The sequence below is a fragment of the Microcebus murinus genome, chromosome 15 (assembly GCF_040939455.1).
Source record: "Microcebus murinus isolate Inina chromosome 15, M.murinus_Inina_mat1.0, whole genome shotgun sequence".
Lineage (NCBI taxonomy): Eukaryota > Metazoa > Chordata > Mammalia > Primates > Cheirogaleidae > Microcebus > Microcebus murinus.
In genome coordinates this window covers 43,431,866-43,457,238 of record NC_134118.1, presented here as the reverse complement: position 1 = coordinate 43,457,238, position 25,373 = coordinate 43,431,866, and the positions used below count along the sequence as shown (strand labels likewise).

Below are 25,373 nucleotides of genomic sequence, written 5' to 3'. Positions count from 1 at the left end.
AACAGCCTACTGAGGGCTGTGTGCCTCCAGGGGCGGATCGGCGTCCTAGAGGGCAACCCTCCTCCCAGGAGGAGGCCTTGCACCCAACCCAGGTGGCGTTCCTGTGCAGGGAACCTCCCCGCCGGCACCACAGTCCGGGGAGGCCTGGTGGCTTGTGGTCTGGCCTGCTGGCAGAGGCCCAGGAGTAGCTGCAGAGTTGGGGAGGGTGGAAAGAAGCGAGGCCTGCTGCAGACTGCGGGTCTCAGACAGCCCCACCCCCACCTCCAGACTTTCTGGCTGAGCGGGACCATTCCAGCCCTGCCCTGACAGCTTTCCCTGTAAGCTGAGAACAGAACTTTGACCCCTGCTAACGGCCTGAGGGCAGGCTTACCCAACCCAGCTCCGCCCAGAACGAGAGCTGATAACAGGACTCAAAACCAACACCATAGCCTGTTCCTCCAAGCAAACGCCACCTACTGATAGGGGCGGCATCTTGCACAGCCTTTCCACGGCATCCACTGACTCAATATACAGGGAGTGGTCCAATTTCACCCACAGGCACCACCTAACGCCTCAGAAACTAAACAAGGTGTGTGAATACCCAAACAATAACCTAAGGAAAGAAACAACAACTGATCGACATGGGAAGAAGTCAGCGAAAGAACTCAGGAAATATGAAGAACCAAACGGAAAACACACCCCCAAGGAGGAGCACCAGCCCCCTAGAAACGGACACCGACCAAAATCAGGCAACCAATATGACAGAAAAGGAATTTCGTATGTGGATCATAAGAACACTCACCCAGCTGCAACAACAACTCAATAACCAACACCAAGAAAACACAAAAAACCTCCAAGAAATGGAACAAAGGTTCAACAAAGAGATTGACACAGTGAAGAAAACTTTAACCGAAGTCCTGGAGATGAAGAATCAACTCAGAGAACTACAAAATACTGTGGAAAGTCTCAAGAACAGGGTAGATCAAGCAGAAGAAAGAATCTCAGAGCTTGAAGATAACACCTTCCAATTAAATAAATCAGTCACAGAAATACAGCAGAGAAACAAGAGAAAAGACCAAAGCCTACAAGAGCTGTGGGATTATGTGAAAAAACCTAACGTGAGGGTCATAGGTTTAGCCGAAGGGGAGGAAGACAACACTCAAGGGCTGGACAAGCTTTTTGAAGATATAATAGAGGAAAATTTCCCAGGCCTTGCTCAAAATCTCGATATACAAGTTCAAGAAGCCCAGAGGACCCCTGGGAGATTCAATGCAAACAGGAAGACGTCACGTCATGCAGTCATCAGACTGACCAAAGTATCAACTAAAGAGGCCCTTCTAAGAGCTGTAAGACAAAAGAAGCAAGTGACATACAAGGGAAAGCCAATTCGAATAACATCAGACTTCTCTAATGAGACTTTACAAGCAAGGAGAGACTGGGGCCCCATTCTCACTCTTTTGAAACAAAACAATGCCCAGCCTAGAATATTATTCCCTGCAAAACTAAGCTTCATATATGAAGGAGAAATAAAAACATTCTCAGACAAGCAAAGGCTCAGAGAATTCACCAAGACAAGACCAGCCCTACAAGAAGTACTTAAAACAGCGTTACGCACGGAACATCATAATAATAATCCACGGATATAAAAACAACCAAAACCCAAAGATATTAAAGGCCAGATATTACAATGGCTCAAGACAGAAATCATAGCAACAACATCCAACCCAACAGAATGATCAGTAATCTACCTTACCTATCAGTTCTCTCAATAAATGTGAATGGCTTAAACTCTCCACTCAAGAGACATAGGCTGGCTGAATGGATAAGAAAATACAGGCCAAGTATATGCTGTCTTCAGGAAACACATTTAACCTGCAAGGATGCACATAGACTAAAAATAAAAGGGTGGAGATCAATATTCCAAGCAAATAGAAACCAAAAGAAGGCTGGTGTGGCAGTTCTAATTTCAGACGATTTAGTTTTTAAACCAACAAAAGTAGTAAAAGACAAAGAGGGTCATTATATAATGGTGAAGGGCACAGTCCAACAAGAGGAGATAACAATTTTAAATATATATGCACCCAACTTAGGTGCACCCAGATTCATAAAGCAAACCTTACTGGAGCTAAGCAAATGGATTAATAGCAACTCCATAATCGCCGGAGATTTCAACACCCCACTGACGGCACGAGACAGATCCTCCAAACAGAAAATCAATAAAGAAATAATGGACTTAAACAAAACTCTAGAACAATTGGGTCTGACAGACATCTACAGAACATTCTACCCAAAATCCACTGAATATACGTTCTTCTCATCAGCTCACGGGACATTCTCTAAGATTGACCATATCCTAGGACACAAAGAAAATCTCAAGAAATTTAAAAAAATAGAAATCATACCATGTACTTTCTCAGATCACAGTGGAATAAAACTAGAAATCAACCCTAACAGAAACTCACATTTCTACACAAAAACGTGGAAATTAAACAACCTCCTACTAAATGATTACTTCGTAAATGAAGAAATCAAGACGGAAATAAAAAACTTCTATGAAGAAAACGACAATGGAGAGACAAGTTATCAACTCCTCTGGGACACAGCTAAAGCAGTTCTGAGAGGAAAGTTTATCTCCATAAATGCCTATAACCAAAAGGCAAGAAGATCACAAATAGACAATCTAATGAAACGACTCAAAGAGCTGGAAAAAGAAGAACAGACCAACCCTAAACCCAGCAGAAGAAGTGAAATCAACAAGATCAAATCAGAACTAAACGAAATTGAAAACAGGAAAGCTATTCAGGAGATTAATAAAACAAAAAGTTGGTTCTTTGAAAAAATAAACAAAATTGACACGCCATTGGCTAAGCTAACAAAAAGCAGAAAAGAGAAATCTCTAATAAGCTCCATCAGGAATGAAAAAGGAGATATCACAACTGATCCCAAAGAGATACAAGATACAATTTATGAATACTACAAAAATCTTTATGCACACAAACTGGAAAATGTGGAGGAAATGGACAAATTTCTAGAAACACACAGCCTCCCTAGGCTCAACCAGGAAGAAATAGATTCCCTGAACAGACCAATCTCAACAGCTGAAATAGAAACAGCAATTAAAAATCTCCCTAAAAAGAAAAGTCCCGGTCCAGATGGCTTCACACCTGAATTTTACCATACTTACAAAGAAGAACTAGTACCTATCTTGCAGAAACTATTCCACAACATCGAGAAGAACGGAAACCTCCCCGACACCTTTTATGAAGCGAATATTACTCTGATACCAAAACCAGGAAAGGATGCAACAAAAAAAGAAAACTACAGACCAATATCCCTAATGAATATAGATGCAAAAATTTTCAACAAAATCTTAGCTAACCGAATCCAGACACTTATCAAAAAAATAATCCACCACGACCAAGTGGGCTTCATCCCAGGGATGCAGGGATGGTTCAACATACGTAAATCTATAAATGCAATTCACCACATCAACAGAAGCAAAAACAAAGACCACATGATTCTTTCAATAGATGCAGAAAAAGCTTTTGACAAAATTCAACACCCTTTCATGATACGAACACTTAAGAAAATAGGCATAGAAGGGACATACCTAAAAATGATACAAGCCATATATGACAGACCCGTAGCCAACATCATACTGAATGGGGAAAGACTGAAATCATTCCCACTTAGAACTGGAACCAGACAAGGCTGCCCACTATCTCCACTTCTATTCAACATAGTGCTGGAAGTCTTGGCTACAGCAATCAGACAGGAAAATGGAATCAAAGGTATCCAAATAGGGGCAGAAGAGATCAAACTTTCACTGTTTGCTGATGATATGATATTGTATCTAGAAAACCCCAAGGATTCAACCAAGAAACTCCTGGAACTGATCAATGAATTTAGTAAAGTCTCAGGATACAAAATTAATACACAGAAATCAGAGGCATTCATATACGCCAACAACAATCTAATTGAGAACCAAATCAAAGACTCAATTCCCTTCACAATAGCAACAAAGAAATTAAAGTACCTAGGAATATATTTAACCAAAGAGGTAAAAGACCTCTACAGGGAGAACTATGAAACACTGAGGAAGGAAATAGCAGAGGATGTAAACAGATGGAAATCCATACCATGCTCGTGGATCGGCAGACTCAATATCGTCAAAATGTCTATACTACCCAAACTGATCTACAGATTCAATGCAATACCTATTAAAATCCCATCAGCATTCTTCACAGATATAGAAAAAATAATTTTACGCTTCGTATGGAACCAAAGAAGACCCCGAATATCAAGAGCAATTCTAGGCAACAAAAACAAAATGGGAGGCATTAATATGCCAGATATTAAACTATACTACAAAGCTGTAGTAATTAAAACAATATGGTATTGGCACAAAAACAGGAATATTGACCAGTGGAACAGATGTGAGAATCCTGATATAAAACCATCCTCATATAGCCGTCTCATCTTTGACAAAGCAGACAAAAACATACGCTGGGGAAAAGAATCCCTCTTCAATAAATGGTGCTGGGAAAACTGGATAGCCACCTGTAGAAGGCTAAAACAGGACCCACACCTTTCACCTCTCACAAAAACCAACTCACGCTGGATAACAGACTTAAACCTAAGATATGAAACTATTAGAACTCTAGAGGAAAAAGTTGGAAACACTCTCCTAGACATCGGCCTGGGCAAAGAGTTTATGAAGAAGTCCCCAAAGGCAATCACAGCAGCAACAAAAATAAATAAATGGGACATGATCAAACTACAAAGCTTCTGCACAGCCAAAGAAATAGTCATGAAAGTAAACAGACAACCTACAGAATGGGAGAAAATTTTTGCATCCTATGCATCCGATAAGGGACTGATAACTAGAATATACTTAGAACTCACGAAAATTAGGAAGAAAAAATCAAATAACCCCATTAAAAAGTGGGCAAAGGACCTGAACAGAAATTTTTCTAAAGAAGACAGAAGAATGGCCAACAAACATATGAAGAAATGCTCAACATCTCTAATCATCAGGGAAATGCAAATCAAAACCACAATGAGATATCACTTAACCCCAGTGAGAATGGCCTTTATCAAAAAATCTCCAAACAATAAATGCTGGCGTGGTTGCGGAGAGAGAGGAACACTCCTACACTGCTGGTGGGACTGCAAACTAGTTCAACCTCTGTGGAAAGCAATATGGAGATACCTTAAAGCGATACAAGTGAATCTACCATTTGATCCAGCAATCCCATTGCTGGGCATCTACCCAAATGATCCAGTGACACTCTACAAAAAAGACACCTGCACTCGAATGTTTATAGCAGCACAATTCATAATTGCAAGGCTGTGGAAACAGCCCAAGTGCCCATCAATCAAAGAATGGATTAATAAAATGTGGTATATGTACACCATGGAGTACTATTCAGCTCTAAGAAACAATGGTGATATAGCACACCTTATATTTTCCTGGTTAGAGCTGGAACCCATACTACTAAGTGAAGTATCCCAAGAATGGAAAAACAAGCACCAGATATATTCTCCAGCAAACTGGTATTAACTGAGTAGCACCTAAGTGGACACATAGGTGCTACAGTAATAGGGTATTGGGCAGGTGGGAGGGGGGAGGGGGGCGGGTATATACATACATAGTGAGTGAGATGTGCACCATCTGGGGGATGGTCATGATGGAGACTCAGACTTTTGGGGGGAGGGGGGGATATGGGCATTTATTGAAACCTTAAAATCTGTACCCCCATAATATGCCAAATTAAAAAAAAAAAAAAAAAAAAAAAAAAAAAAAAGAATGCAAAAAAAAAAAAAAAAAAAAAAAAGAAAACAAATGTGGTTTTATTAATATAATACTTTAATAACTTCAATAGAGATTTAGGGATTTATCTGTTTAGACTTTATAGATTTGTTTAATGATTCTGCAAAATGCCATAGGTAGTAAAAAAAAAAATGAATCCAGAAATAGCCTACAAGTTACTTCCCAAAAAGATACAGGACTGTCAATGAGACAACTAATTGACATCATTACTTATCTGGGAAAACTTTAAAGGACATGATAAATATCTCACTTTGATAATATGTACAATTTAATAATAAAAATCACTTTGGCTCTATGTAGCGTATTTCCCGTGGTGAGCAGGCTTGGAGGAGCCAGCTCTGTATGTCTCGCCTGGCAGTTGAGCAGAGAGACTCAAACACAGAACGTGGTTTGGACTGGTTCTTCCTAACCCAGCTCTGGGGAGATGACCCTTTAGGACCTTCTTCCTGGATCCCCTTTTAGTTAGTTTATTTATTTTTATTTATTTATATTTTTGTCTTCCATTAGCCGGCATTGACTTATTTGGCTTGCAATCATATAACTCTAACCGATGCAAATACAGTAGAAGGTACTTATGATTAAAGAGAAAGAGCCGGAAAACCAGGATCTCAGAATTGAGGCTGTAACCTGGGGACCATGATACTCAGATTCAGGCTGAATCTTTGCATCAAAGCATTGGTATCTTTGTGGCATCGGTATCTTGGTGCTGTTGGGAGAAAGCTGAGGAGGCAGGCTGGGGAGGCCCTCTCTCCATGGAGGTTGTGCTCCTGCTTTTGTTATTAATATATAACCTTGGGGGAAAGCAGCCAGGGCTGTTTGGGAGTGATTGGGAGGCCAGCAGCTGGGCCACAGCTGAGAGTGTGGTTTGAGAGCAAGGGCAGGTTGGCCAGACCTGGTAACACATCCTTCACCTTCACCAAATGGTTCTCCCAGCCCAGAGCCCTGGAATATATAAATTGCACCAAGGCAGTGCCTCTCAATCTTTTTAACCTCTGCCACCCACCCATTCCATCCATCTTCACTTTCAAGCAACTCAGATTTGATTGATTTTTACTTTCTGTAATTGATATTAAGAAAAAAGGGGTATATGGATATGTTGCTTAAAAACCACACAGCCCCATAATATTCTGATACACACTCCTGGGGTGTGTGGGGGTACAGAGTGGTTGTCAAACACACTACATCACTGCAAGTGTAAATTCATAAACATTATAGTCAGGAAATCTAATTTATACATACAAAGTATTTCAGAATGTGCTACCCTTACTTTGATAATTGCAAAAACACACGTCCAGTAGTTCTCTTCTCCCTGCTTACCCCTATTCTGCGAACTTTACCTGGGTATTATTTATCTTATAAAGGAGAACTGTGAGTTTATCTTGTAAATGCAAAAACCACAGAAAATTAATTAAACCTTCATCAAACACCCTCCCCATACAACTTTCAGTTGAGAGCTGGTGAAGGGCTACTTAATGTAAGATTAGAGATTGTTGCTGACATGGGAACCATATGTCTGTCTGTGTTTACAAAATAAAGTTCCTTGGAATCTGAAGACTCCTTAATTATTCCTTTTTTCGAGTGGCATAACCTTGAATTAATTGACAGTGGTCGTGATGCAGCTCACATGTTACCAGGCTTCCGATTAGTCTTTGTTTCCTCTATGCTTTGCACACAGGCTGCCAAACAGTTTCCAACTTATCACACGTTCCCTTTGGATGGCACTGTGATCATAAATAGGTGACCGTTGCTTTCTTAGAATTATCTGGCAATTTGATAATATGTATTAAAACCCATCATGTTTTCCATATCGTTTGAACCAGAAATTTCATTTCTAAGACTTTATCTCAAAGCTATGATGCTGGAAGAGTGCAAAGATTTAGCTCCAAGGACAATAAGAAAACATTAAAGCAACCGAAATAACTAATGTTTAAATAAATTACAATGAAATATCAAACAACTAGTAAAAAATAATGTAGTAGAAGAATATTTAATGACAGGGAAGGATATTTACAATATACTGTTAAAAAATACAATTTGAAAAACAGCATGTCTTGTATTGCGGAGAATTACCTACTTTTGTGTGTTCCTGGGAACCTGTGGGTAAATGCATAGAAACAAAACTGAAAAAAATATAATCTCAAATAATGAGATTGTTTTTTTTCTTGTGATTATTAAATATTTTACCATAAGAATATATCACTGTTAAACTAATATGAAAAATAACTTACACTTGCTTTATTTCAAGAGTGGGTAGAATGCAAAGAACTCACAACTCAAGAGCAAAAAATACATAATTCAATAAAATATGGGTAAATGATCTGAATAGTTGTATCTCAAGAGAAGACATACAAATAGCCAACAAATATATTAAAAAATGCTCAACATCACTAATCAGCAGGGAAATGCAAATCAAAACCACAATGAGATATGATCTCACCCCAGTTGGTTGCAATGGTAATCATCGAAAAGACAAAAACCAAAACAAAACAAATGTTGGCAAGGATGCAGAGAAAGCAGAACACTTATACACTGCTGGTAGGAATGTAAATTAGTAATACATTTTGGAAAACAGTATGGGGATCTCCAAAAACTAAAAACAGAACTACCATAGGATCCAGCAATTCCACCACCACTACTACTACGATACCACACACACACAAAAGGAAATCAGTGCATTGATGAGATACCTGCTCCCCCCCCATGTTTATTGCAGCACTATTCACAATAGCGAAGATATAGAATCATCCTAAGTGTTCCTCATCAGACGAAAGAGTAAAGAAGGTGTGATATATACGCACAATGGAATGCTATTCAGTCATAAAAAAAGAATGAAATCCTGTCCTTCCTGGTAACATAGGACCTGGAGGTCATTATGTTAAGTGAAATAAACCAGATACAGAAAAATAAATACTGCGTTTTCTTATTCATAGGTGGAAGCTAAAAAAGATCTCATGGAAGTAGACAATAGAACAGGTGGTTACCAGAGGCTGGGAAAGGTTGGGAAGGGACTAGGGAGAGGTTAGTGGATACAAAGTTATAGCTAGATAGGAAGAAATTCTTGTGTTCTACAGCATTATAGGGTGACTATAGTTAACAATAATACTATTGTATAGTTTCAAATGGCTAGAAGAGAAGATTATGAATGTTCTCAACAGCCAGAAATGGTAAATGTTTGAGACGATGGCTTTCCTAATTACCTAAATTTGATCATGATGCATTGTATATGTGTATCGAAATATTACAATAACTCCATAAATACGTAAAATTATGTGTCAATTAAAAATAATAAATAATATATAATCTTAAAAGAATGGGTGGGAAAATTGCAAAAACAAATATATAATTTCTGACTTTGGAGATCCTTCTAGATGAAAAAAACCTGGTAAGTTTGTTCCCTGTTTTGATCACTAGAGGTCACCAAAGTCATAGAGATTATTACTATTTTTTTTTTCCTTCCGTCTTTGAGTCACAGAGGGATGTTTCTGGCCTCTCCTGTTACGCAGTTTTAAGCATTTACTGGAAGACCTCTTGCTGCTTAGTCTTAAGGAGAGTAAACTGTTTGGACTAGTTTTTTTCTAATATTAAATATTCCCTGAAACAGACAGCCATCTATCTATGGGACTATTCAAAACAGATGGGTGTTTCTGGAGAATGTGATTTATTTCCTCCTCTGATACCAAAGGGCCTATTGGCTGATACCTGCTGAATGTGAGTTCTGAGTAATGTTGTTGAGACAGAACCACAGAACACCCAGCAGCAGCACACACCGTTTCAAATGAAACAGCATGGACCATTTCAAGGAAAAAACGTTGTGCCTTTACTGGTAACATGTGTGGTGTAGGAGGGCTGCAGTGAAGCAGAACATTCAAGAACACCCATTGCATCTTTTGAATAACAGACCACACTACCTTTTGCATCTTAATAATTCTGCATTTTTTAAACTCAACATTAGCCCAAACCCTCAGACCCTAAAATTATGGAGAGACAGGAAAGATTGAAAAACTATATTGGAACCCTGCAAACATCCAAAGACACTGCCTCACTTTAAAAGGTTCGTATAGCAGAGATAGAAGGATATAATAACTAAATTCAGTGGCCTTAGCATGCTCACATTTCAAAGAGGTGTAATTCTTATTAAAAGATGAGATTTCTGTAAACAAGATGTGGTGTGTAGAAGGTGTATATTTGTCAGGAGTTAAATACAGTGGACAAAGATGCAATAGGTAAGAAGCCTCTCACATTTTCAATGTTTCAATTACCATTAGGTAAATTAGTTACCTGATTATGCAGATGAGTCTGCATTTAAATGATCTCCTGAAGGAACTAAGCAAATCATTTTTTTCCCCATAAGAACTCGCAGTGCTTAGGTATCTAACAAATCCAAGGTTAAGGCTTTGGTACAAGCCATAAACCAAGAGACTCAAGCCAATATCAACGTGACACATTTTGCATTCAGTCTTGTTCCTTATTCAGTGGACTTCATTTGACTTTGATCTTGGTTAACTTTGAAGTATCCAAAGTTCCCACTTTCCATAAGTTTTTTTTTTTTTTTTTAAGTTAAATCAGAGAGGCAGGCAAAGGAAATCTAAACCTTGAAAGAAGTGAAAACAACTAGACACAGTCAGTTATATATTTTCACTACTTTGTTTAAAGCAGCACATTGCTGTACTTAAAACACTTCACATCAGTGAGTTATTTATTAAGTTGTAAATATAAGTCACATTTTCCACTGTATCTTAGGAGACACATTTGAAAACATGCTTGGAACCTGTTGTATGATTCGTGTGAAAAGTTTAGTTAAATGCAAAACTACACATTATAGTTAATAATGTACTAAAAACTATCACCATGAAATAGCTGTTAACTTAAAGGAAATATTTATGTCGGAATTCTCATGTTTGAGATCTTATGTCTGAAAGCTGGGTCTTTTATGGAATTTCATAGACTATGTGTTCCCAAACCTCTTAGAAACTAAGGTTTGCATTTGTATTTATAAAGTGATTCAGACCTATATCTCAAATACTCATTAATTTTTATTTCACCCTAATTATGCTTCAGATTTATGAGACTATTTTCTTATTATCATGAAGGCAATTTCATTTAATAATGACATACACATACACATATACACACATAAACATGCATATGTGAATGTGTGTAGATGTGTGTGTATGAACTTATTTAAAGCAAAAATAGAATCAGTTATGTATTATTTATAAAATGTGTCTTAAAGAGGATTAAGAGAGAATATTTCTTTTTTGAGAGCTTTTAAAATTCAGTCCATTGAGATATGACTTATCTCTTTTGTGATACCTCACTTACCTAGTTATCCTCTTCTCGCTAAGTCTGCGAAGTGGAACTTGCCTATATTAAAGAAAACAGCAAATTAATGTTATACCAGATCACTAGCAGGGGGTCCTGGGGTCAGTCCTAGTTACTATTTCTGCCCTATTCCAGAAAGAAGCAGAACATATGCGTTACCTTTCAGGTCATTTAGAAGAACTAAATTCTTTTGGGGGCACATCTGATTCTGTCAAATTATAATTCTGATATAGTTATTGGGTATATAATCTGACCAGTGATGCACATAAGAACTTGGTCTGGTTGAGTTACCAATTGTGTGCTTGAAAAACATTTTGGAGTAGAATAAAAACCCTTCATATATCTGGAGACAAAAAGTCTCGTTCCTGCACCAGTTGGTTACCTTCCTATGGATATCTGGAAGAAAGTCAGGAAGAATTTATTTATTTGTATTTATTTATTTATTTGTATTTATTTATTTATATGATTAAGAAGTTTAGGGAAGAAACTTTAAAAGAGAGGTTTTAGAGATATAACAACATGGATAAAAACTGTGGAAGCCTCTGTACTCATTCTTTTCCACGAAAATTGTTTCTAGTAGAATGAGATGCGCAGGATAGGCTAAGGCAGCCGTGGCTCTGACCTTGTTTTTTGAGATGACACTGAGAACCACCGTAGCAGACTGGATGTCAGGGGTAGGTCCTGGGTTTGGGTCTCAATACTCTTGGGTAGAATCATAAAGCTGTACAATACTAGATATTTATTCTCTTTTAACCTCAATTTCATCATTTATGAAATGGAGATAATACATGCCTGGGCTGGAAGGACTGTTGCAAAGTTTTTTTGGAGTCTAAAATGTAAAGTACTCACATAATATCTAGCTTGTAATACATGTTTAATAAAAGTTTGTTTCCTTTCACAGTAAGAAGATTGTTGTAGGATTAAATGACAATATTTGTAAAATTGCTTTGTAAACTACAAAGTACTAATCACATATCAGTTGTAATTTTTAGTTTGAACCTGTATTTCATATGCACTTAGTTCTTTGGGGGAACTTTAGCCATCAAAGTAAATAGCCTAAAACTGATATAGAAATTCTATTAGATAATTCAAAGTCAAATTTCAGAGAGTATCCATTTTCCTCCAAGAAAAATTATCTAATAATTAGCAAAGAACTAATTTTATTATTTGGAATAACTACCATTTTCCTTCTTCTGGACACCAAAATGCTTCAGAGGTAGGTAAGAAAATACATTGGGTGGGGGTGGGAAGGGCAAACAAAGGCATCAGGACAGTGAGTGACTGAATATGGACTATGACCTTAATTACTTTGAGGAATGAAAAATCAATTTAAATGTAGTTTAGTTTGAAGAACACATTTATTTGACACCTATGATTAGACAAATACCACTGAATAGGCCTGGAAAAGGCTGATGACGTTAGGCTGAAGGAGTTGGAGGCTATTCCTGAAGTTCTCTTGTGTGTGTAGGAAAGGTTCAAATCGTATGGACTAAGTCATAGGCCCATACTGGCAAAAGCTGATACCACTGGAGGGTATCAACTTACCCTCCTAAGAATTAAGTGCCCTGGGAGAAATGATGTTGTATACCCCCGAGGGGGCACATAAAATAGGATCTGAATACATAAGCACCAGGGCACAGAATATATACAGGCCTCTCCTGGGAGCAGGAAGCAAGTGGAATTCCCTAAATCCAAGTTAATACTCTATGGGGATGTTTCTTCATAAATCAGGACCCTAATGTACAGTGACTTGTTCAAAGTCCTAGAAGACATCTTAGAAGAATCAAGATCATAAGTCAATCTGAGATGGGATTACTAGGCAATGAGCCACAGGAAAGAAAACAGCATCAAGATTGAGAGACCTTGCTACGAAGTCAAATCAGCCTGTTCCTGTCTTCACTTTGTGACTTTGGTCAACATGTTCAAAGGACAAGCTTCCAATTCTTCATCTGGAAGAGGGTGATCAAAAATACCTTGCAGAGTTGGTATGAGGATGAAATAAAAAAGAAAATGTATGTAAAGATTTTAGCACTGTGACATAATAAGTCACTATGACTATGAATAATATTTTTAATAAAATACTGTACTCACAAAAATACTCTATCATGTGGAGAGGGGCCTCCAACCAAGGGCCTTTTGTGGAAATATGTGAGGAATGCAGGGGCTGTCCTGAAGAATGTTCTGTGCTCACTTTAACTGAGAGTGAAAAATGACTGCTTAGATAACAAAAACCAAACAAAATGGGAATCTTATTCTAATATGCTCTTTGAATGTCTCTTCAAATAATAGTCACATTAAGCTAAGCAGAAACAGCCTCCAGCCTAGAAGTTGCATCTTTTGAGCTGTGACAACTGTCTTTGAGTCCCTAGAACTTAACATAATAACGATTTTAGCTCTGGAGAAGGCATCTTTTAAAAAACATACTTTATTTAATTATGCATTCGTCAGCTAGGGGTGCTACATTACACATTCTATATTCCAGTAAATGTCTGTAAGATACATTTAAACCTGTACTTGATCTGCATTTATTTCTTTCCAGGAACTTCAGCCAATAAAGTAGATGTCCAAGAATTAATATGAGACTTCTACAAGATAATGCGAAGCCTAATTTAAGCCAGTATCCATTTCTTTCTAAGAAAATTTTTACAATAATTAAGAAAGAAGTAACTTTATCATCTATTCCAGATACTATCTCATACTATCTTTATTCCTCTGAACACCAAAATGCTCAATGCATGCAACTATTGAAAGACATGGGAAAATGATTCGTCATCTTTAGTGTGTCACTTTTCCTCCCAGGGAACATACTTTGGTGCTCCCTGAGTTTGCCTCCAGTCCTGCAATCTGTGCCACATCTATTGTGAAATCTACCTTGGGTAGGGGTGGGTTTCCTAGTGGAAGACAAAACAAAACCCCCAACTACGCTATAGAATGAATGTTCTGAGAGAGACAGAAGAAGGAATGGAATGACCCTCCTCCCTCAGGATAGATTTTGTCCTCACGCTGCCGAGATTTCCAACCACAAAATCGTCTTGGATGGTTCACTGACATGGTGTGGTCCTTAAAGGCCATGCCTGGCCACAGTCAGCAGGTATAATTTGCCCAGGTATTTTTTTTTTTTTCATGAAAATATTTATGGTCTTTTGTACATAAAATATTAACATAATGTTCAGTAAAGCAGTCATAACATTAGAAGATAATAGGAAGCGATTATCATGGAATAAGATCAAATTATCATAAATTCTTCCAAGAACAAATCCATTATGGCCAAGGATAGGAGAAGATTGAAAATACAGAGCATCTGGGAGAACAGCTGGACCCAGTCTGCACTAAGGCAGGAGTAGTCGTGCTGGACAAGAGAGGGAGGATAAAGGTAAGGGGGAGAGTGTCTGTAAGGGTGAGATCGAGGGGATAGTCTAAGACGCTCTCAGGTTTCTGGACTGCTAGATGCAACAGTGGTGGTGCTATTCTCTGACTTGGGAATGAGCAGAAAGAGATTAGATACGGAGGGAGAAAGAATGAGTTGGCACTGGACAGGTGGCATCATCGCATATTATCAATAAGCAAATGGATAGAAAGATCTAGTTATTTTCTAGACTAGCATTTAAAAGAAAAGGCAATCAAATACATCAAGAACATTTGGTGCTATAAACAGATGTGATTCAGTCATGTCACAGGTCTGCCTTTTGTGAGTCAATAAAATTTAAACTGGTGGAACCACTCATCATTAATAAATACAATTTGTTTAATGTATTTGATGGAGGACAATATGATAAATATCAAGAGCCTTAAATTTTAAATAAAAATATAAATTAAAATAAAATAAAAATAATTAAAAATAAATAATTAAATAAAAATAAATGGAAATATTTTAATAATTTTTAATTAAAATTTTATTTAGTAATTTTACTTCTAAGAGGCTGAGAAACTAACCATAGATGTAGACAATGTTCAAAATGGTGTATACTGAAATAATTAAAGGAGCAAAATATTGAAATCAACCTGGAAATCCAATAATAAACTAGTATTAGACTAGACTGGATTAGTCAATCATTAAAAATAATTTCTTGAAGAATCTTCAAAAATGTGAGTGTTTTGGTTTTCTCTTGCTGTACAACTAAGTGGACCAAAACTAACTTAAAACAACAAATGTTTATTATCTCACCTACTTTCTCACGATTGGGAATCTGGGAATGGCTTATTTGTTGGTTCTGGCTCAGGGTGCCTCCTGAAATTCCAGTCAAGCTGTTGGCCAGGGCTTCAGTCTTCCCAAGGCTTGACTGGGGCTGAGAAGCCATTTCCAAGCCCATGCTTATGGTTATTCCAAGCTCATGTTGTGGTTATTGGCAGACTCCCAGGATGTTAGCTGGAGCCTCAGTTCCTCACCATGTGAGTTCTGTCATAGGGTCTGTTCTGTCAATATGACAGCTTGCTTCTCCCAGAGTGGGAGATGAGAGAGAGAATCCAATATGGACGCCACAGTCACTTATAACTTATTGATCACACAGACTAAACCTGGCAAAATATCGGAGGGGCCTATACATGTGGGACAGATTTGACTCTGATTACCATAGTAGGACAAGACTGATAATAAAATATTAACTAAGCAAAATAAAGAATATAAAGAAACCTTAATTATTCAAAAAATTCAAAGAAAGAAGACAACCTACAGATACTAGACTATTAACTGTATTTATCTCTGTGGCATGACTATAGTTTTATTTTCTTCTTTCTGGTCTTTGATATTTCATAAGAATTTCATGATTAGCATGTATTTTATTTATCATATTTTTCATACATGTTAAAGAAGCTCAGAAAATACATGGAGTTTTAATATGAATCACTTTTACATTGAGTTTGAAGGAAGATGCTCAATAAAACTCAGATCCTTTACTAACAAAACACTGAAGTGTACTATTAATTTAATATAATTAGTTAAGCTCAGGATCAAGAGATTATATTTGATTTTTAAAAAAACAGTTCCATATGTTCCCTAACATAGTATTTTGTAGAAATTCAAATATAATAACTAAGTCCTAGATTGATGATCATTAAAATGTATTTTGCTTTTCCATTTGCCCACTGTATAAAAAGGTACTATGTTTCTAGGCTAGACATTCTTTAAGGTAACTTTTGAACTCTAAAATTCATTGATTTTTAGGAAGATATTTATTAAATACTCAATAAGTATTTAAAGTACAGCACTTTCTTAGTCAATTAATTGAATTATATTCCAATTGAATTATATTCCAGTCAATATTCCAATCAATTGAATTATATTCCAAGATTCATGAGGAATTTGAAGTTGTTTTTGGAAAGAAAAGTTGATGCAAATGTTTATTTTTTATTTGCACCATGAAATCTAGGCCCTGCCCCAACACACCAGAGATTGGCATTTGGAGATGTGAAAAGCAACACGGAAGTTTCTGCAGCATTCGCTGAGTTTCAGTAGCCTGCTACACGTAGTGGAGCATATTTGTGGATCCATTTATTTCTGAGTAGTGTCTGTAGATACCCCAACAAAGGTCTTTCGTGGTGTTTTAATGTTTACTGGTATTTCCTTCTGCAGGATGTCTGCTCTGCTTGTCTTCCCGCATGAGAGAGAGCAGATGTTCCTGAAAGCATCTTTGCATGGATTTCCTTGAAGCAAGATGCTCAGACAAGGGGCAAAGCTGGAAGGGAGCTGTCAGGGCTAGAGAGAGGGAGGCCACTGGGCAGGGCTTTCTGGGCTACTGAAACATAAGCTGTTATTTAGGAAACAACTTCATTTTTTTTTTCTCTGAGAATGGGCTCTTGCTGTAACAGAGACCAGATATGTTCTGGCATTCTTTGAAATTCTTCAGATCCAAACATCTCCTATAATGGTGATACTCTTGGATGTTCCACTTGTTCCAATGAAGTGTCTCCATGACATTTCTTAGCATCTGAGATTTGGTATACCTGGAGATAGGAAGTTATGTCCAAGGAGAAGGGAAGATCTGATTTCACACCAAGCAGGTAAGATGAATGAGGGATTGTAAAGTCTAGTCAAAAGAACTTGTGTCTCAAAGTGCTACTCACATGATGAAACTGCTGCCACTGTGAAGAGATTTATAATCAGGCCTCTAGGCTGCAGGTGACTGAAGGTGCAAATAAAATAACTAAATGTTTGATAACTTGTTGTGTATTATACTCCGGAGAGTGACTAGGTACTTTCTTGAAGACGGAAAGCACTGAGCTCTGCCCAAAGGATCTGAAGACTTACAAGATAGGGAGAAATGCCTCGAAGATATTAAAGTCAAAAGACCAAGTCAAAAAGACTAATTTGGAACATGTATACACTATGATGATAAATACATTCCAAAGGGAAGGAGTGTTCTCTCAAATTGGCATGTACAGCCATGCACACCAAATGATCCAGACTTAGTTTGTGGTCTGATACAGACCTGTTCCAGTGGAAGCACAGTAGGGCTTTTAGATACAGACTTACATTGAATCAAACCAAATCAGTGTGTCAAGGAACACAGAAAATTCTTGGCCATGTTCAAGTGACAAGAAAGATGTGGAATCTACAAAGGTTAGTCTGAGAAAAAAAAATAACTCCTCTGGTCTCATCTTCTACCAATGCTTCTGCAAATTACCACAGCTTGCACCAGAGCTTAAATTAAATGAATGAATAATGGGCACAGATAGAATAAGGTGAGGAGGTGGCTGACTTAGAAGTTTGACCTCCAAACTGTGGTTAATAGCTATGAACTTCTTTTTCTTTATATCTTCTTGCTGAATCATTATATAATGATTAATGACCATCATGATATAATGGCAGCCATTGTTTTTTTACCATTGTTTATTTAAAGTCTATTTTATCTGATATAAGAATAGCTACTCCTGCTCACTTTGGTTTCCATTCGCATGGAATATTTTTTCCATCACTTTACCTTGATCCTATGTATATCCTTGAGAGTTTAGATGAGTTTCTTGGTAACAGCAGAAACTTGGGCTGTGTTATTTCATCCATCCAGCCAGTCTATGTCTTTTACAAGAAGCATTAAGACTGTTTATGTTCAATGTTAGTGATATGTGAGATTCTGTTGTTCATCATGTTGAATGATACTTAGATGCTTTGTTTTCTCTCTTGTGTTACTATTTTGTAAGGGTTGTGAGCTTTAGCTTTCGGGTGTTTTTAAATTGGTGGGTATTGATTGTTCATTTCCCTATATAGAGCACTATTAAACATTTCTTACAGGGTAGGTCTAGTGGTGACAAATCCCCTTAGTGTTTGCTTGTCTGGGAAAGACTTTATTTCTCTTCCATTTGTGTAACTTAATTTCGCAGGATACAAAATTTTTGTGAACAGTTATTATGTTTAAGAAGACTAATGGAAAAACAAGCACCACATGTACTCACCATCAAATTGGTACTAACTGATCAACACTAAGGTGCTCACATGCTAGTAATACTTATTGGGTGCCGGTCTTGTGGGGGGAGTGGGGATCAGTAAACTCACAACTAATGTATGTGAGCACACTGTATAAGGGAAGGGCACACTTGTAGCCCTGGCTTGGGTGAGGCAAAAGCATTATATGTAACCCAAATGTTTGTACCCCATAATATTCTGAAATAAAAAAAGGAAGATGACTAAAAATGGGACCCCAATCCCTTCTGGATTGAAAGGTCTCTGCTGAGAGGTCTGCTGCTAATCTGATGGATTTTCCTTTATAGATAATTTGTTTCTTTCATCCCATAGTTTGTAGGATTTATTCCTTCACTTTGACTTTGGTCAGGCTGGTGACTAGATGTCTTGGTGATGTCCTATTTGTTATGAATCTTCCAGGTGTTTAAGGACCATCTTTTATATGGATATCTAACCTCTAGCAATATCAGGGATGTTTTTCTCTATTACTCTGTCAAATAGCTTTTCCATGCTTATTGCTTTTTATTCTTCTCCCTTAGAGATACCTATAATTCTTACATGAGTTCATGTTGCATAATCCCTTATCTCTCTGAGTGACTATACATTCTTCTTTGTTCTTTTTTCTGCTTTTTTTACTGACTGGGTTACTCCAAAATCTTTGTCTTCAAGCTCTGAAATTCTTTCTCTGTTAAACCTTTCTGATGTGTCTTGCAATTCCCTAAATGACTCTTTCATTTCTTTAAGTTCTGTTATCTCTTTTTTAATGTTATCTGTCTCTTTGGTGAATGTTTCATTCATATCCTCAATATATATATACTTCTTAGAGATTTTTCTTTTTACCAACTCCTCAATTCCATTCATCCTACTTGGCATCCATAATCTGAATTCCATATCTGTCATTTCAACAATTTCATTATGGTTAGCTCATTACCAAAGTGCTATTCTGATCCTTTGGGGGTGAAAAGACCAGACTGTTTTTTTACATAGTTGGAGTTTTTATGCTGATGCCTTCTCATCTGGGGCCACTCTTGTCAGCTCAAAACAGATAGCAGATATGTTACACCTGTTCTTCTCTGCTAGACTTCTGTTGCTCAGTGAAGATAGGGATGGTGTGCTTGGATACTATGCCAGGAAGGTTGGCCAGGCAGGAGAGGGGTGGATGCACTGTGAGGTTTTAATGCTGCTGTTCTTCTGCACCTCCTTATTTCTCTGTGTTTGTTACCAGGTGCTGTGGCAGGGCTGGCACCTGGTGCCAGGTGCACACACGAGGTGGAGCAGCAAGACAGCTGCTGGAGTATGCATGGGGATGGAGGAGGTCCACTGCGCACAGTGCACACATGTGCAGGCCTGGGCAGCTGAAGTGCCAGGCACTTGGGCTGGGCAAGGTCTACATAGGGTACAGGCACAGGGTGCTGAAGGTGCTCGGGGTGTGGTGGCTCACAGGCTCATGTGGCACAGGGCAGAGTGGCCCCCAGTGCACAGCAGGCTGGCAGGTCACAGGTCATGCATGGGGTGGAGCAGGACCCCTGAACATAGAGAAGACATGGGGCAGGGTGCCTATAGAGCAGGTCTGCAGGGTATAGGGTCACACCTGTGGGCCAGGGTGGCCACTGGCTGGGGTGTAAGGGCAAGGCAGGGCACAGCGCCCAGGGTGCCTATGCAGGACTCTGTGGATCGGTGGCATGCAGACTACCCATATCCAGAAGCCATGGCTGTGCTGCCTTTCATCCCGCTTGGGGCCTTTCAGGCAGTGGTGGTGGTGGCAGCTGTCCAGCTGCCCTCACAGTGGGCAGTGGGCACGGAGGGCTATGGGCACATGCTCCACTGGGGTCCTGCAGGAAGTATGGTTGCGCAGGATTACCCAGGCCATAGCAGCAGGTGCCAGGCCCTTAGTCTCCTGCTCTGCCCAGTGGTGGTGGTGGTGGAGGATGCAGTGTGTGTTACCTGCCCAAAGGATTGGGACTCCCAGCATTATTGAGTTGTGTATCAAACCCTAGAAACCACTTAATATCCTTTTTAAACTTTCTTGTTCTAATCATAATTTTGGAAAAGCAATAGTTACCCCCAGGGCATCATGTGAATGATGGGGTTTAATTTTTGAAATTGTGCTAGCACCAAAGGATTCCAATCTGAAGATTTAAACAATGTGAACATCTTAGCAAAGGTGGTTAGAACAGTGGGGGCACTGTATAGCACTCACTGTCAAGTTGACACTACCCATAGACTCCTTCAAAAAACTGTCAGTGTTCTGAAAATAATAAATCAGAACATCAATTTTCAGTTTCCAACAGCACAGAGAGGATGGCAGTGAAAGGTACTATTTTAAGAATCTTTTCAGGCCCTAAGTTGTTAAGACTTTATAATCAGTGATATTTTTATTTAAAGAAAATCAGGACTCGAGATAGTATTGTTTTAACATCTAGAATTTAATACTAGAATGAAGAATACAGCATAAAATTTATATTGAAAAAAAACCCAGTGGATTACAGCTCTTTGTGTAACAATGTGAATGAATGGACACACTCCCTGGCAAATGGAATTTACTGTGTGAAATCTTGTAAATAAGGAACATTTTTTAAAAATCTTGGCTCTGAAGTGATCTGGTGAAATAATTATTTTCCTCATAAGACAAAATAAATTCTTGTTATATTATTAGGCATTTCACAACCTTAAAATGCTGTTTTATGGTAGACTCGCTAGAAGTTAAGATGAAAGCTGACTATATCATGGTCTGGTCAGAGTTGAAGCAGAGGACACAGTTTCCAGAAGTCTTTCCTCCAGCCTAGGTATGAAGGATCATTCAGCTGCTTGGTGCCAGCAGGAGTCCAAGTTCATCACCTAGGCGTACCGCCTCCCTTCCCTATTTCCTGGAGAAAGATCCAATTACCCCAAATGCTGTTTGTGCCCTTTTTATGTTCTCATCATTGCTAATTACAGAAAAACATCGTTATATGCGAAGTCCTACTGGAAAACAAAGTACCACAGGAAATACTTCCAAGAATAGATCATTTATGAGAAAAAATAAGAGATGGAAATGTTACTTTGTCAGACATTGAAGAATTTGTTTAAAAACCATTAGGTGTTTGTGTACTTTGCTAAATTGTAAGTGCCTCAAAGGTAGATCCCGTTTTAATCTTTATGGCCTTTGTTGTTCCCGGCATATTACTGCACATTTAGTATATGCACAGTTTATACTTGTGGACTAAGTAAATGTCAACTTTAACTTCTGAAAATGTAAGATATGAGTTTGACAAATGTCTCTTACGATCCTTCATTTTCTAAGCATTCAGAACTTAGAAAAAGGCTTTTTAGTGGTAAAGTTTTCTCTCCGAATATATTCTTTTTCTTAAATAATAAGTGATAAGAAGAAAGAAAAATAAACTCCAGCCATTAAAAAGTTTTAAAGTGCCAAATCTCCCTCCAGGAATGTATAAAGAGATAACTTCATGTCTGCCTAACATAATTTTTTATGGGTTAAATTTTCTCTAAATGCGATCTGTTTTATTTTAAAATACAAATATTTTTAAGGCATAAATTGTAAGCAACTGGAAAATTGGTTTCAAGCACATGTGATATACCATTTCACAAATGTTTAGGATCATGGTGTTATTTCCATGACTATGAGATTTCATAAACAAATTATATAGTAACTATTTGTGGTTCATTTTGCTTCTGCACAACGAGGTTCTTACTAAACACAAAGGGCATTTTCTATCCATTATTGTAGATGCTATGTTTTATTATATTTTAAATGAACATTGTACACACAGATCTGTAGCAAAATGTAAACTTTTCCCCTTGAGTTATATATCCATGCTATCAGTGCATATATAGCTAACTACCCTTCAGATTGCCCTATAAAGGCAAACTGATATTACATGCAAAATTGGTTCTTTTTCATCTGCTACATTAAGAACATTTGCTGCTCAAACTACTTAATTAGTAGAATTTTCACTGCCTATTCAGCCCAGTGCAATGTTAATTCTGTTTACCTATCCTTAACATACAGTAGAATTAAAACTATAGAGGAAAATCTTTTTTCCTTATTAGGCTGCTGAAAAAAAAATCTCATATTCTGTGATATCTGTTTCTAATTTGTCTTTGGGGAAAGGAATGCCAAATAGTTGCCTTGTTTCCCCCTTTAGACATTCAGAACCTCTCCAAACTGCAGTCAAACCAGGATGCACACCCTAGCATGTGAGTTTTTTTTTTTCCTCGGGATCATAGTCAATAAATTTGATTAGTTTGTAAAGCATTCCAAGCCACCAGCCCACAGAGCAGGTTGAGCCAATGCCTTCCCTGACTCCCTGTTCTTTCTAGACCACCAGGGCTCTAGTTTGTATTTTTAAACCTGGGTTAAATTGTGGCATAACCACAAACCATTGTATGCTATTAACAGTGGGGTTCCAATGAATGACTGACAAACAAAATCTTAGCACACGAAGCCTACTTTTCTCAATGGTAAACACATGTTATTAATGAAACGTTTCTAACGGGCTCAGGCAGTTTGCAGTCTGTCTCCACTGATAAGACTGCATTTTGCTATATGGGCTAAACAAAATATTTAAAAATAATTTATTAGAAGAATATATTTTGGTGAATCACAAATATATAATATGCAGTCTGGATTCTGAACTAAATTTCTCCAGGGTTCAAAGACAGCATATAATTCCTATATCTTCTTTAAGAAGTTGTGGATGCTGTTAAATTCAACTCCTGGTCCATCAAAGAAAGTTATCTCGATGCCAAAAGGACTTGACACAGACGTTACATGAAATATTGCAGGAGGATACAGGTGCACATGTGCAGTTCTAAGGCTTAGAATCTAGTTTCTCAGAGAGAATTGCTGTTGCTAGGTAGGATAGTAAATAAAGATCAGATGTGATTCATCCTCAGCTTCCCCTAAGTTCATGAGGTAGGTGAGTGAAGACTTTGCTTATGGGCATTTGATACTTTCATTTATCAGTGACATTGGCTACTTAATATGTAAGCATCCATGAAAATAGGCAGTGAGTCTTTTGTGCAATTTTTCCAAACTCCTGTTTAACATAAAAGGATAGCAAACCCCAAACCAAATAAAACAACACTAGCACTGCATTTTAGATGTCTTTGAAACATTCCAATGTTTTGGACCACCAAACTCGAACCCACGATGGTTGCATTTAGTTTTGATCAAATTGGGCAGTGCTGCCTCAAGCTGGTTTGCATTTCTCTTCAAATTTACCCGACCCTGGTAGAGTAACCAGAGAATTACAAAAGAACAATGTACTGTTAATCTATTCTGTAGAGTTCTTTCGAAAGTTAATTGAATAGTGAAGAAATGAGAGATGGGCTATACCCCTAACTTCAGTGTGATACCACAATCATCAAAATAGCTCCTAATATCAAATGTTTCTGGGAGTAGATCATCACTGTTTTTAACAACATCAATGTAGACAATCAAGGGTCAAAACTTTATACAAACCACATATACATGCTGCAAATAATTCTTTTCCTTGATTTAACTGGGTTACTTTCCCTCCACTGAATTGATAAATTAATATCATAGGTATGGTCTAAAATTAAGTTGAGAAAGTACACCCTAAAAAAGTTTAAGGGCAATATTAGGGGGAAAACATATGTAGATGCTGAACCAAAGGACAAGTGTGTCTATGAATAAGTCTAACCAACCCACTCCTACTTTGTCCCATTCTTTTATTTCCTTTCTTGTTTCTATTCCGCAGAAGTAGAAACCAACCAACAGCACCATCTCCACGTTCTGCCTTCCACTTGCCCATTAGCTTGTGATCTCTGGGGTTTTTCTACTTGCCTTTGTGGTTCTCTGTTTCATTTTCTCTGGAGGATGGCATGGCCAGGAGCATGGGGGTCCCAGTACCATCCTTGTGGTGCCCAGGGTCTTCCTCCATCTCTCTGGTGGCCCTTCATGGCCACGACTTGCAATGCACCGTCCCATTACACACCTTGCCTTTTCCCTCTTCCTCATCCAGACATTCTTATTGGTTATCCCTTTTTCTAAAGTCCCTGCTAATGGACTCGATAATCTAAAAATACCCTGTCAGGCCAACATGATAATAAGTAACTCAATCCCTTTTGTGTGCATTTCACAATAAACTGCTTGGAGAGACCCTCCCTTAAAACATATTAATAAATTATAATTGTCAAATAGTGAAGATACTAGGAAGCAAAGGAAGGCTTTCGGTTGTTTTCTCATGTTTGACCCTCTGGTGGGTAGCTGCCCTATTTGTTCATTAACTGCTGTCAGGAGCCATTGAATCTTCTCTGCCTGAATGCTTGGTGCCCACAGACTATACCTTACACTCTGTTTATTCACTTTCCCACTTCTCAGGTTGAATCAAATGAAAAGGAACCATTCTTTGAAGTTTGATTAAGGAGGCTTCATCTATATTTATTTGATTGACTAGTGGGTAGAGAAAAATGAAGGATATGTCTATTATCTATGTTATGATAGACAATTAAAGAATTCTAGAATTTTCTAGCTAATAGAGAATAAAGGGAACTAAAGCCAAAAAAATTTAAATGATTAATAACAGAATAAAGACTTTTTTGGCTTTTCAATTTAGTATAAGTGTACTTATATATCATACATTACAGTGCAAATTATATTGTATAAACTTTCTAACTATATTATTTATAACATATTTCTTGTAAAAGTGCTTAAGTTACTGGGAACTTGGTCAAATAGTATACTTATATATATATAAATACATATTTTATATATATGTACACACATGCATAAAGACTTGGGGAATCAGAGACTTAACTTTGAATATACTTTAAATTTGTCCTTTTAAATTTTATATTCTTACACATTTCAGGACAAGAAAA

At 37.8% G+C, this 25,373-nt stretch overlaps 1 protein-coding gene across 1 annotated transcript in view; it reads right to left on the bottom strand.

Annotated features, from left to right (window-relative positions):
• Positions 1 to 15,444, bottom strand: part of GYPA (glycophorin A (MNS blood group)) — a 56,303-nt gene extending 40,859 nt beyond the window's left edge. Inside the window, exon 1 of the mRNA XM_012783802.2 lies at positions 15,304 to 15,444. Coding sequence (XP_012639256.2) covers positions 15,304 to 15,444 — 141 coding nt within the window. The remainder of the gene's footprint in view (positions 1 to 15,303) is intronic.
• Between the last annotated feature and the right edge of the window lie 9,929 nt (positions 15,445 to 25,373).